The following is a 15,131-nucleotide window of genomic DNA, read 5'->3' on the forward strand; positions in this document are numbered from 1 at the left end:
GTACACGTGTGTGTGTGTGTGTGTGTGCGTGTGCAACTGAATAGATGTAGATGGAGCGATATAAAGAGGGTAAAGAGACGATGTAGTCGGAGAAGGAGTTAAGAGGCGATAATAAGTATGGGGTCGACGTAGAGACGAATTAGTTTGCGAGTGGCAGCATTTTATTGGTGCGTATAAAGTATTGGGACAGATTTAAAATGCTAGTCATGAAGTTTGCCAACTTTAACTTAAATGGCTTATGAACCAGTAAACACTACTTAAGCCCCGATAATTCAAAGTCACTTTCTCTATTCCCAACCTTTTGGATCGGAGCCCACTTGAAAAAATCTTGAAAGCGTGCATTTTCAGAGCATATTTATTTATTTACTGGTTTCACCGTGAAAACACATTTTTCAAGGTTTTAGAGAAGAAATGCCATGTCATTTTTTAAGCATTATATATTTTTTTAATATTAATGTTATATTCTTTAAAAAAAAAAAAAATCTTGTGTTTGCCAATAATTTGGGGCCCCACTTGCAATAACATTGCGGCCCACCAGTGGGCCCTGGCCCCCGGGTTGGGCATCGCTGCTCTATTATCGTCGATATATCTCTTTGGAGTCTTGGGCTGTTGTTGACTTAATTCCTCTAGGTCAGCAGTAAGTACTACATGGCTGGGAATGCGAATAAGCAAGGTTCAGATTTATCAATATAGGCTCAAATCATTATGTTCCTGTTACAGAGATTAAAGTTAGACGTGAATAACTTTAACGGATGCTTCTAATTTTATTGCTTAACCCTTTAAGACCTGGAACGCGTCTGTGTCACTTTAGATTTCTTTGGCTATTCAAAAATAGCAGATCTGCAAGCTCATAGCGCGGCACCGAGTGCCGCGCTACGAGCTTGTAGATCTGCTATTTTTGAAAAATCTTGAAAAAAAAAAAAAAAAGATTTTGAAAACATTTTTAAGAATCGCCTCAGGTCTTAATGGGTTAAGCCTATGGGGAATCCATTAACTTCAATAATAAATTTAAAAAAAGCCTCGGATGCCCTGCAATAACTTGGCGCAACCAAATCTACAAGTGTAGTGTGAGCATCTTTCTAAAGCTTATTTATAATTCATACTCCATCGCACGTCCGTGTCCCTCTGCGTCGCTCGCCTGGCAAGAGCCGGTTTACAAGCTCACAAATCACTCTTCAAATCACTTTTCTACACTTGTAGATCGTCTCGTATCGGCGAGCGGCGCCTTCGTGCGACGGAGTATGAATCAGGCTTGAGGAGGAGGAAGAGGAGGAGAGATGGGATGAGGAAGAGAGAGAGAGAGAGAGAGAAAGAGCAGACGATGTTAAAAAGGAAGAGTCAAGAGGCAGGACGGACATGCGACGTCACACCGGCTGATCCACAAGCGAGCCCAGAGCAGGCAACAGTCATGATCAACCATTTTGTCAAAACAAAGTCATCATGAACCTTATAGCAAAAGCAAGCCATGCGGCAGCATGCACAGAACCAGTGAGCAAGGCCAAAATACATACACAAACAATACAAAATACAGAATGAAATCATAAAATGAACGAAAGACATGACGAAAAAAAACAGGCAGCCATGCAGAATATAAAATGCATGCTCTTGCGAAGGCCGTGTCAAAACATAAGTAACACTAGGAGCCCTATTTTGCACATCTAATAATTACCAGATCATAATGTCTTAACTTAAAATTGACCAAGGCGCTATACGCGGTAAACGGCCCTGAATTAGTCACAACATGGCGCCGTGACTAATTCAGGCCTTTTACTGTCCTCAAAATAGCAAAATGGCCACGCCTCTAAGTCTTAAGTTAAGACCCACCTGGTAATTAAGATACGCAAAATAGGGCCCTGGATGTGTGTTACTCCTGAGAGGATGCACAAATAAACCCTATACTTATTTGACCGGAGTCCCCCAGGGCTCTATACTTCATCTTTTAATTCCCCACCCCCCCATATACATCAAATCTCTTTGTCCAATATAGGCAATCTACAGGCTCACAACGTGTCGTGTTGCAAGGCGTTGTGAGCTCATACATTGCCCATTTTTGTCAAATGTTCACCCCAGAATACGGACGCTAGTGTTCATATGGTTAAAACACAGGCCTTTTTAAGAAAGGAAAAAAAGAAGAAAAAGCATGCCAAAACATAAGGAAACCAAGCCATTCCAAGCCAAACCAAGCCACCACAGGTACGTTAGTTAGCCATAATCAAAGTGAGAGTAAGGTGTGAACTCACAGATTGAAAACTTGTTGCTGGAGTCTTTGCCAGGGAATAATTTAACGCCCCGCGATTTAAAATCTACTGATCGCTTCACTGCAGAGGAGAACAGAATACAAAAAAGAGAAGAGAAACAAAAAGTAAATTATCAGAGAACAGATTGGGGGGGAAAGGAGAAGAAAAAGAAAAGATTAAGCAAAGGAATAAAAAAATGACCCATTCTTCTCCCTCACGGTGATGTGAGAGAGAAGAGTAAAGCGTAAAAGAAAGAAGTCACTTGGCAAAAGGAAATAGTAAGATGGCAGAAATGGAGAGAGGGAGAAGAAGACGGCAACAGAGAGAGAGAGAGAGAGAGAGAGAGAGAGAGAGAGAGAGAGAAAAGCAGGAACATGACTTCAACAACAGCAGCATTCAGAGCATTTGTTTATTTGATAAGCTAGATCACCCCCTGTCTATCTCTCACACAAACACACACACACACACACACACACACATACACGCACGCACGCACTCACGCACGCACGCACGCACGCACGCACACGCAAGCACGCATGCACACTTGCGCGCACGCGCCAGATGTGTCGGTGTTTCGCAGGACACCGTATGATTTATGCTGAACAGAAGCCGGGAGTAAGAGAAAAGCTGGCATCATCTTTAATCAGAATGACACTTCTGCAGCTCTGCTGTCAAAACTCTTGAGAAAGCGATACGTGGCGAGAAGAGAAGGGCTCAAACTTATCAGGGTCACTCAAAGACAAGAGGAATGCTGAAGAGATGATGGAAGCATTCGTGGTGTCAGCCATGTCAAATCTGTCCCTGCAAACACAGCTGACATCGTTTTGTTACAGGGTTAACATCATTGTCCTTTTTTGTCCTACTGTAACTTATCACAGAATGACACCCTCGCGCTACGAAAGATAAAAGATATAGCCAGACACAGAGAGAGATAGAGACGGGGACATGAGATGTGTCACGTGGTGGTCAAGGGCCATATTGGACTTGATGACAAACATTTGATGTGCATTAACTCACGGGACCCCGATTTGATACGATTTGTATCTCTGAGACTTCAATCTAAACGTTGAGGGGGGGGGGGGGGCAAATATGTCACATGTTGACTAGGGGAGACAATGATTTACGATTGTGTCCCCATCGGGACATAACTGGAACGGCTCTGAGTCGAACTTTGCAACGCTCTGCACAGCGACTCTGTAGACTGGAAAAGTACCCCCTTCCAGTCACCGTTTGACTTCTTGGGATGTCACATCCCAACAAGTCACAATATGCTTTTTGGGGAGTGAGACAGTGTCGCCTCGTTATCTTCGCTCCAGGTGAACCATCCCAAGTGACGTTTACCAACGCTGACCGGCAAGACCAAAGTGAAGCGATTCAAGCGACTGTAAAGATATTTTATCTTGCGGTGGGAACGCACCTTTAGGGTCCATTTTCACACCCTCAGAGTTAAATGCATTGTTCAGGTGAGAATTCCCATTTCCCATCTGCACTGTAATATTTGATGTAATGGGGGTAGTAACACTATATGACTCCAAGTACATGAAGATTCATTTAAACTGGACTCACTGTAGATTAGATTTTTTTTCTTCTTTCCGGTCTCTTACTCTATCATAATTAATGAAGACATTATCACCATAAATGATGCAAGCACTGTAAACACAAAGATCTCACTCTGAATAACAAACCCACGGTGACAAATCACCTTAATGAATGGCTGATAGATGGCAGACAGACGTCATTTTCATAATGACCTGACAGGCTAATGCATTGCTTGGTGATAGATAACAGATGAGTTAATGTACTAACAATTAGCTGACTGGGGTACAATGGCACGTGTACCACACACACACACACACACACACACACACACACACACACACACACACACACGCGAGTGGTATTCCATTTACCACTGTGATATTAAATCATGTATTTTTAAAGTAACAATTAGCTTAATGTTGAACACAGGCTACATATAGGTGCTCAAAATCAATGGCAGTCCATTAACCATTGTGACATTGGGTTTCCGTGTGCCATGGGGACATAATGTCCCCAGTCTCTCATGTTGTACAATGCCTTCATAGAAGAATAAACGTACATTTATATCCTATAAAAGTACCAACACACAAGTACAGCTACGCTATTTGACCTATATTTTTGAAAATGTTAGTGATGGCTATGGTTCAATTAACTTTAATTGCATTAGACCTTATACACTTGCATTATATGGCTGACATGTTGACGTATAATAGTTGCAGGGAATTAGCAGCGCATGTTTAGCATATTGACACATTAACACATTAGTATTGCATGATTAACATGCTGACATATCATTTCGTAACCACAGTTGTATTACATGGCATATTTAGGTACTACCAATATATTATTCCATAAATGAAATATCTTTAATGTATTACGCTGTACAATGTAATTACGCCTAGTGCCGCGCGGCAAAAATACTGTCATTCAATCAAAGAGACTACAGACAACATTAGCATATAAGAACATGGTGGTATGTTTTCATTCAAGGGCAATTACATTCAAATTTCAAGCATGAAAACCACATTTTCTTCTATTAGACAGTTTCCTTTAAAGGTTTAATTTTCTTTAGTCTAATTTATGACGGTGTTGCACATAAAAAATAGCTGACCTACAAGCTTAGCTCACAATATGCGTTGTTGAGTGAAGAAGTATATGAAATCTAGCTTTACAGTGTGTCACCCCCATCATTCCACCTCCGGATGTGTTTAGATTAGGACTTATTGGATTGACAGCACACTTTGCACGCTTGGACTGAGCTCACACCTGGCAGTATACTGTATGTGGATGTAAACATTAACTGAACATGTATGATATATGAATTAATTTGTTACAAATATTAGGGGCGCAACAGCTAAAGGTAGGGTAAGTGATATTTTTTTGAATTTTTGTTGTTTTTGTTAAAAGGTTAAAGTACTATATTCTGATAGTAATCATTGCGTTTGTTCGGTCACAGGGGTCTCTCCAGCTCTTTAGTAAACAGAATATAGTACATTTTCAGGTAGGTGACAACATTTAAGCCAATCAGGAGACAGTACTGAAAATGCATTTTCTGTTTAATAAAGAGCTGGAGAAATATGGGAGACTCCTTTTACTGAACAAACACTCTATAGCAACGAGTACTATCAGAATATAGACCAATTTCGCAATTATTAGAATACTTGCAAATCACTTACCGTACCTTTAATCAAACGAAAAATTTAATCAATCAATAAGACTAGATTTGAATTCATTCATCGATTTTCAAAAGTAGTGAAAATAGTCGATCTACAAGCTCTATCTACCAGCTCACAGCATGTCTCTTCTGTGAGTAAAAAAAAGTGCTTCTCAATTAATCAGTTAATCAAAAAACATCGATAGAACAATCGCGAAGAAGATCATTCATAGTTGCAGCGTTAAAAAAATATTGTCCCTATCATGCATGTTACCTACTGCTGAGAGCTATGGGTGCCCCTGAGGGACATGGTGCCCAGCTGCAGTAAGCATCACAGTAATGTGATATAGCCAGCCAGACAGAATGATACGCATCATAAGCGCAGCACGCCAGTATGCCTCGGCTAGAGCGTGAACTAACTTCACCTTACCAAATTCACCTACGAAAATAATTACTACGGTATGTAATGCAGTAATCCTAGACAGCACGCTGTCACATCCTCAGTCTAGCCTTGAGAATATATGAACAACTTTCTCTCACAGCTAAAAGTAAGAGAAGCAAGGCTCCAGCTGTTGTTTGTTTATTGTTTATTCCGCCCCTTGGGGACAAACGGAGCTGAAGCCTCACCAGACGCCATGGCTTGATGTCTGCCGCTGCAATACCCACCAAAATCACATTATGCATTTTTGAATGGATTTCAGACAACACACAGCCTCAATTCAACCAAGAGGAAAAACAGCCAGCTTTTCTTTTTTTTTTACGTTGGCTCAAGAATATGTTCTGCAACAACAACATTATCGAAGTCGAACAAGAGAGCTGCAAAGTGTGACTAGAGCATATTGAGAGAGTGATTTAGCACCGGAGTAATTTACACTTGTGGCTATAATGACTGGCTTTAATAAACACCGTTTCATGTCAGCTCATCCATCATTCCGTCCTACTGCTGCCTCGGAAGGACACACACACACACACACACACACACACACACACACCAGAGCTGTTTTACATTTAACAGCGTGTAATATCGCAACTAAAACCCTATAACAGCAACATCATTAACAAAGCATGGTAATATGAAGAGAACTTTTAAGAGACATTTCAACAAAATCAGCACATAACCCATTAAGCTGAATGTTGTGGCTGGCTGGGAACCGTATGTCTAAAACTGGTACGTTTAGGAAATGGAAACATACGAATGTGTTTCAATGGCTCCAATGTAGTCATTATTTAATTACTTAGTATAATTAAGCTCTTGCTAATACTTTTCTGTGGTTCAATTTTTATAAAACCCACAGACATGATAGAACCACATTGGAAACAAGTCCCCAGGACTTTTTTTTTGTGTTATCCTTTTAGCTTTAATGTCTTACTGTACCTGTACGTGCCGTTTACATTTCTGACTAATACAGTATTCAGTCAATTAATTAAAAACAGACTTAAAGGAGTAGTTCACCCAAAAAAAATACTTATTTTCAATCAATTACACACCCCATGAAGCATTGAATTCATGGAGATTTTTTAGTTTTTGTCGCATTCCTAAGACAATAATTTGATGAACGGCGGCCTCTCCGGTAGGAGACTCAAAGGAGACTCAAAGAGTCTCCTACCGGAGAGACCGCCGGTCATTTTTGGGTGAACTACTCCTTTAACCACTTTCGAAACTGCCCTTCCTATTTTTTTAAATTATTTATATATGTTTTATATTTCTTTTTAAGAAGAAAAAGAAAAAGAATAACACGGAGATACAAGGTTTCTGCCCGACAGCAACAGAATTGCTGAATTGACATTATTCCCACTAGCTCTCTATTGATGTGGCAGGCTAACCACAGAGACAGGTTGCAGTAATTTGGTCTTATTGACTTATCGTACCTGATCTTATCAAAGCCTCAACAGGGAACAACCACATTCCATTCAGGACACACAAATCTAAACGGTGCATTTATATACGCCGTCTTTCTCCACAGTGCTTTACAATGTGCATTACATTCTCTCACCGACCGTGGCCAGATCTGCTTATTATAATTTCCAAGCAAAATTTTATTTGAAAATAGCCGATCTACAAGCTCACAACGCGTCGCATCGCGACGCGTTGTGAGCTTGTAGATCTGCTATTTTCAAATAGCTGATGTATATGTTAAAGGTTCTATGACATTCATTTTCACTTTTTTTATTTTTTATGTTTTTTGGGGGGTTTTATGACCTCAATTACACCCAAAAAATCTGAACTTTGAACATTCAGTGGATTTTCTGTGGTCTGGGGTTTTCTGAATAATTAGGCTGAAAAGTAATCTGAGCTTGGCCCTTCGGCAGTGAGGTCACTGTCGATTAATCCCGCCCACTCTCCTCCTCGCCCCTCCCCTCCCCTATCCTTTCCTTTGGGGGGGCGGAGCAGAGGCGATGATTGACAGGCAAAATCCCTCACCAGCGACACCCGCAGGCAAAGATTTATTTTTTCATTGCAGTTGAAAAGGCTTTAGAAATGTGAGAGAAAAACACCTGCCAATGGAGTGGAATTTTTGGTTAAAACTTTCTATACACGTTTGAAGGACCATGAAAAAGACTTTTAATGTGTGGTAAAACTGAACGTCATTAAACCTTTAAAATGCTCATGTAGCCCATAGTCGCTTCTTTTGGGCTGATTTTCCTAGACCTGGTTGCTTGTTTCTCTCACAGAATCTGGCAACACTGACTGTGGAGGAAACCATGGCGAGGCCCCAACCTGCTCATCAGGAGCATGCAGTTAGGGGTGTCCAGAGCCATATAATGAGAGTTGCGTCACCTCCGTTCACTTCATCGGGCCGGTCTTCTACAGAGCCTTCTATTGGCGAATAGTGACAAAGCCCTGAACCGGAAGTTTACGGAGTCTATGAGCGTTTGTCACTATTTTTTTAAGTTTACATGAACCACGTGACCGCCGCTGTTTTCTGTCCCCCAAGGTGACGCAACTCTCTAATACAAGGCTCTGGGGGGTGTCTGGCTAAAGAGCACTTCGATCTGCTATTTTTTGAAAATTTGTGGAGAATTTGTGCAAATCTTTGAATATATGTATATGTTTTAAAGCGAACATTTTAACTCTGATCAGTGCTTCTGGGGGGTCCCTGGAACAACATATTTTGAGATGGGGGTCCGCGGCCAAATACATATCATTTTGGGGGTCCTTGACATGGAAAAGTCGGAGCACCACTGATATAGCAACATACTGTTAGGATTTATAAAACATATTTAGATATGCATTTGGCCGCGGGACCCCCCAGAAGCAAAGATTTGAGTTACAAATGTTCGATTAGAAAATATATATAATCAAAGATTTGCACAAATGTACAAGATTTTTCCAAAATAGCAGATCTACAAGCTCAATGTGAGCTTGTAGATCTGCTATTTTTGAATAGCTTTCCCCGGATTTTTAAGGCAGATTCATACTTAGTTGCATGCTGCATCGTATTGTAAGCTTGTAGATCAGCTACTTTCAGTGTGCAGCACCGCGCGCAATGAAGCATATCAAGCCCTTTAGATCACAAAAACTGCGATTCCAAAGGAGTGCCGATTCAGCCTGTTTAGAACGACAAATATGGGTCACCGTGAGCTGAAAAACAGATTGATTAATGTGTGTCATAAAAGCTGTCCTGTGCTAATATTGATCATAGTTAAATATGGCCGTGTTGTTCCTTCCTACAGGGAGCATCAGTTCTATGGAAAACAACAGATGGAAAGGCAGATGTGCTCAACTAAACTGTATTTCTCTACCAAGAGAAAACACAGTAAACCCAACTATATTTCACAGCAAACACGATTAAACAGCAAACTAAACTATATTTCAACACTAACAGGATCCGTGCAAAACTGCTTTTCCACTGTGGCACAACACGGCGCTAAACCATATTTCATGACTAATCCAATAGACGGGAAAACTGAATGATACGTGATTAAAAAGAGAATACGCACTAAACCTTCAAGGCTAACATAGTGCTCCGTAAACTGTTTCAACACAACATGCACCGAACTAACAGAATCCACACTAAATCAATAGATGTTTTAACCCCTTAAGACCGGGAACGTGTCTCTGTGTGTCATTTTTAGATGTATTTGGGCTATTCAAAAATAGCAGATCTAAAAGCTCATAGCGTGGCACCGCGCTTTGAATTTAAGTATTTTTTTAAAGCGAACATTTTTTAACTCAAATCTTTGCTTCTGGTGATTCTACAAATGTCCTCTAAATCCTGACAGTCTTTTGAAAGAAATGTTGCTATAATATCAGTGGTTCTCAAACTTTTTCATGTCAAGGACCCCAAAAATGATATGTATTTTGCCGTGGACCCCCATCTGAAAATATTTTGTTCCAGGGACCCCGGGAAGCAAAGATTTGAGTTAAAAAAAAATATATACATATATGCACACATTTTCACGATTTCTTCCCAAAAAAATTGCAGATCTACGTTATATCAGCTATTTTTGAATAGCCAAAGACATCTTAAAATGACACCGGTGCGTTCCCTTCGCGGTCTTAATGGGTTAAACAGAATCCATGATACTAGAGAAACCACGTTCAGTGCATTACACACAGTACATTATATTACAACACTAACAGCATTGAAACACACCAAAAGCTTAATTACAGGAAAAACCATCTGCCTGGTGCCACACTAAACACACTAAACTGCATCTGCCAAGAGCCCAGGGTCTGAGGCATTAATGACACTTTGATGTATGCATACATCATATTTATGTACATTCATAATGAATCACTCAGTTTTTGTAAAAAACACTTCAGCATTTAAATTGTCCCCTTCTGTGGTATTCTCTGAAGAAGCAGGTCAAGCTAATTACTGACTGGACTCCAAGGATTGTGGCTGAGATGCTATTAGCCTGTGCCCAGGCCCTTTTGTTGTTTGCAGTGGCAGACACAGTATTACAGATGCTGATCAGAGCTACACTTACAATCTACAATTTAGGCATTTAGCGGGCGCTCTCATCCAGAGCGACATACACAGTGTGCAAGACCACAGTAAGTGACATGATCCCTTGTGAACAAACAACAGCGCAAAGTCAAGTAAATAGAATCCAAAGAAAACAATTAAGTGCTATAGAGTAACTTATTGTTCTAAGTAGCCACAAGAATATAGCTGCCACACTTATCCACAGTCACTTACATGTGATGCCTCTTGAACTATGACTGGTAGCCTTTTCTATGTTCCACTATGTAAGAGAGGTAGCACTGTCAATGTATTGTGTGATCTGTCTATGTGTTGTGTATTTATGATTTGTGTATTTATGTTTTGTGATTTTCTTTGTATCCTGATGGCTGCTTGGTATGAAATGAATTTCCGCAAGAACAATAAAGCATCTATCTATCTATCTATCTATCTATCTACATATCTATCTATCTATCTATCTACCTCTATGTGTTATGAGTTAGAGATTAAGGGCAATATATGTATTCTTAAACTCAATACCTTATCTAATGTGCAATAATAGCCATGGCAAAGTCACGTGTCTTTGTGCATACTCTGGCGCAGTGTCCTAAGTGTATGGACTTATGAGCCTACATACATAGGTGTACTGTAGTTTGGGCAGAATAGACAATTAACCACTCAGAGCTAACAGAGAGCCTTACATTTGCACACTGTTCTACTGCTATTGTCACGGCAGAAATGTTGTGACAGAAAAGTCTACTGTGCAACGCGTCGCATCTCAATGTGGGTTAGGCGTTTGTTCCCTATTTGAGACGCCTCTACTGCCTCTTGAACACATCATGGATAATCTGTGAAGGCTCCTTGAAAGCGGTACAGTGCATCATTCCTGCAACCGCTCCTCCTCTGACCTCTGTATCTCCTCCATCCGTTACATGCACACTGCCCCCAGCTGCTCCTGGACCCTCCCATTGTAACCAGTCCTTGTTTCGTCATGCAGTCACGGAGGAAGGAAAATGTACTTGGCAGGTATCTACATTAGCGTGAGTTTGGCTTAACAGAGAGAGAGAGAGAGAGAGAGAGAGAGAGAGAGAGAGAGAGAGAGAGAGAGAGAGAGAGAGAGAGCGAGAGAGAGAGAGAGAGAGAGAGATTGTTCTGGATTGTTCTTTTGTTTCAATAAATCTGTCTGAAGCATACTAAATGGTGAAGTGTGCTTTTGCTTCTTTTGTCGAACGTTACAACTGAACTTACCCCAGCACACTGGTAGTGGGGTTGTTTGTAACAAAGGAACGCCATGTATTTGACATCAGCTCATACCCGAACTCACCTATTTGTAAAATCTATTTGTTTCACTGCAGTTAGGTGATGGGAGATTACCAAATAAAGTCAATACCGGCTTAATATATGTTACACTAAACCATTCCGTATGCTTACCAGGCTACGGGCTACAGCTGGCCAGCTCCCTTGCCAGATTATCCCTCCTCACCAATGCTGCTGCTGGTGCATCTGCGTTCATTGGCATGCACTTCAGCATCGGGGACTGCCCATTGGTCCTAAGGCCCATTATTCTGAAAGCCCAATAGATCTAAAAAAGTCTTGATTCAACCGCAACCCCATTAGTCCAATGGCCCCTTATCCCTAAAAACAATAGGCTCTATGCACAGCAGCCATATTGGGAATGAATTGGGGCCCCTTCCTTACTTTCATCACAGGTGTTACCAATAATACTAATTAAGGCTCTGTTCCATTAAGTGTGGCATAGTGGTTGTCTTATTTTCATGGACCCCCCATAACTCTGAGAGTGTACAAATGTCATTTGTACACTCTCAGAGTTACACACCCACCATAAGGGGCCATTTGGGAACCAAAATGGAGTGTTTCTACTAGTGAGCCAACATGCACGACATCAGCACCCTGACCAGAATGGAACAGAGCCTCATTAGTATTATTGGTAACACCTGTGAAGGAAGTAAGAAGAGGCCCAATTTCTTTCCAATATGGCTGCTGTGCATATTGCTCCTAATATACGGTCTGGAGTTGTTGGAGTTCAGTGACTGTCCATGGTTCTTAATTAGCTGCATGTTGGAGTTCAGTGACTGTCCATGGTTCTGAATTAGCTGCATGTTGGAGTTCAGTGACTTTCCATGGTTCTGAATTAGCTGCATGTTGGGAGTTCAGTGACTGTCCATGGTTCTGAATTAGCTGCATGTTGGAGTTCAGTGACTGTCCATGGTTCTGAATTAGCTGCATGTTGGAGTTCAGTGACTGTCCATGGTGCTGAATAGGCTATGTGCATGACTGTAGTTACCTTTTCCAGAAGGTGGCATTCCGAAGATTTGCTGCTCCATTCACTCCCTGGTTAACTTATTACTTAAAAATCCTGTATCTCGGCTCCTGTGTACTTTTTTTTTTACTATGTATTTTCGGCAGAGACATGCTATTTTCAAAGGCGTATAAAAGCGAATGGGAGGTTGCGATGAAATATTGTTTTCCAGCGGAAGCACAGTGAAACCCTCTGTGATTAGCAACCATCAGGGGATCGATCATACTGGAGATAAATATTCTGTGACTACTTGAAAAGGGTAAGAAAATCGAATTAACCTGCTTCCGGTCTCCAAAAAAGGTGTCTGCCTAGTTCACGCAGACACGGAGACACTGGAGATGGCAAGTCTTGCTGTTTTTGTCTTGGATTTGATTGTCTCGGCAGCAGATTTGAACTGGAAACACACAACACCTTCATATGTGTTTCCGGTTCAAATCTGCTGCTGAGCCAATGAAATTGAGCTATGAGAAACTGACAGGAAACGGGATTGCCACCTTCTGGAAAAGGGAACTAACAGTCATGGACAGAGCCTATTGGCAGGGGTGGCGGAGTGCATTTACTGTCTATGGTACTGAATCGGCGGGAGTGTTTTTTTTTCTCTCTCTCAAAATGTCACTTTCCAATAGGATTAGATTTCTTTACTTTCAATCAGTGTATATTGCTGTATTTAGATTAGATCATTTGTTAACTTTAAACAGTTTAGCACAATAGAAGTGATTTATGTATGCTGCCCAATGCTCCTAATAGGATGCGTCAAATGCAGAGGACGAATTTCCCCACTGGGATCAATAGAAGAGTAGCAATAAACAGAACGCAAAACATAAACAAACGTATGATATGTGCTATTGAAAACAGCGCATCATTTGGAGGCGCATTACAGATCACATGAAAGAAAACTCTTTGCGTATCAAAGGTAAATCTCAAGCCATTACGCCTTTTCCCTGGGCAGAGCATGCTCATGATAAAATCTGTTATTTGGCTTGGTAGTAGCCTGTTGCTACTTTAAGTGCACTCCCTAGGGAGAAACTGAACAGTTTGGGTTTTAGATGTGCAATTTGTCTCCTCTTCCCCACTCGCACTTGTAAAGACGCAGCAATATCTGATGCAATCATCAGACAGATCAAGTTAACCCATTGAGACCTGAAGCCGATTCTACATGTCTCCTAAATCTCAACAGTTTTCTGAAAAACCTATGTTTCTATATCAGTGGTGCTCAATCTTTTTCACGTCAAGGACCCCCAAAAGTATATGTATTTGGCCGCAGACCCCCATCAAAATATTTTGTTCCAGGGACCCCAAGAAGCAAAGATTTGAGTTAAAAATGTTCGCTTTAAAAAATATATATATTCAAAGATTTGCACACATTTTCACGATTTTTCAAAAATAGCAGATCTACAAGCTCGTAGCGCGGCACTCGGTGCCGCGCTATGAGCTTGTATATCTGCTATTTTTGAATAGCTAAAGTGTAAAATAATGCTTTTTAGCTCAAATCTAAAAATGAGACAGTTCCAGGTCTCAATGGGTTAAGAGATAAATACAAGAAAGTTGACATTGCTCGTGAAGTAGAGATGGCAGTTTGACAAGTGCATTTAAGGTTACAACTCCTATTCACACAAAATAGTAGGCTGTGTAATAATGGTGAAATCGGGAGATTCCTCACTTAGGCTATCCATTCAAATTCCTCAGCGTGAGGCAGATGGCCTCATGCTGAGTAATATGAAAGGGTAGCAATGGAACTAATATTTTATTTATTTCATGTTTCATGTTAGTATGCGGGCCAGCAGTGTGTATAAGAAGGTCGAGTTGTGCTCGAGTTGTGTGCATGCACATCATACAGTGCATAAGAGGAGGTCTTGGCTTATCTTGCGCGCAGTCTTATAGACCAATTATTTGTTTACCAACATTGAGAGTGGACGCACAGGTGATTGTTTCATGCAATCAATTCCCAACATATTGTTTCGGGGTGCACTGGTTTCAGTTCATTCGACCCCCTCTTGTGTGTTGGCTAGTGAGACGCGTCCTAGCGAGACACGACAGAATGGGTTTCATTTGGTGCCGGCCTGCGCGCGCATAATGGTTCTTATAAGGATAATTCCTTTTAACAGGTTGTTCATGAAAGTCCTTGCGGTCTTGTTTCCAATGAGAACCTGTGAGCAATTAGGGGTTAAGAGTCTTGCTCAGGGACAAATTTCATTTCATCGACACATATGCTGGCCTGGCCTGGAATCGAACCTGGGGAAACCAGGGCCTCTGGCTCCCTAGGTGGGCTCACTAACCACTCAGCTATGGCCGCCCCTTAATATCAGCGTGACGTCGTCTGCTAAGGGGTCTATACGATATACCATTGCAATCTGATTGTGCCCTACCATGCCCCACCTTAAGAATGCAGTCCATGCACAGGCGGCCGCAACGTCTTATGCTATTTAGAGGGTGCAGTCATATCATGCTAAAACAAGCATATCGCCTTGTCA

The 15,131-nt window shown here is 41.2% G+C and overlaps 1 protein-coding gene across 1 annotated transcript in view; it reads right to left on the reverse strand.

The window, feature by feature from the left end:
* The window catches only part of csmd3b (CUB and Sushi multiple domains 3b), a gene marked incomplete at its 5' end in the record, with an annotated part of 624,567 nt that overhangs the window by 248,012 nt on the left and 361,424 nt on the right, over nucleotides 1-15,131 (reverse strand). The window contains one exon of the mRNA XM_084079659.1: nucleotides 2,241-2,318. Coding sequence (XP_083935785.1) covers nucleotides 2,241-2,318 — 78 coding nt within the window. The remainder of the gene's footprint in view (nucleotides 1-2,240; nucleotides 2,319-15,131) is intronic.

This window comes from Gymnoscopelus microlampas, assembly GCF_963454915.1.
Source record: "Gymnoscopelus microlampas genome assembly, chromosome: 15".
NCBI classification, from domain to species: domain Eukaryota; kingdom Metazoa; phylum Chordata; class Actinopteri; order Myctophiformes; family Myctophidae; genus Gymnoscopelus; species Gymnoscopelus microlampas.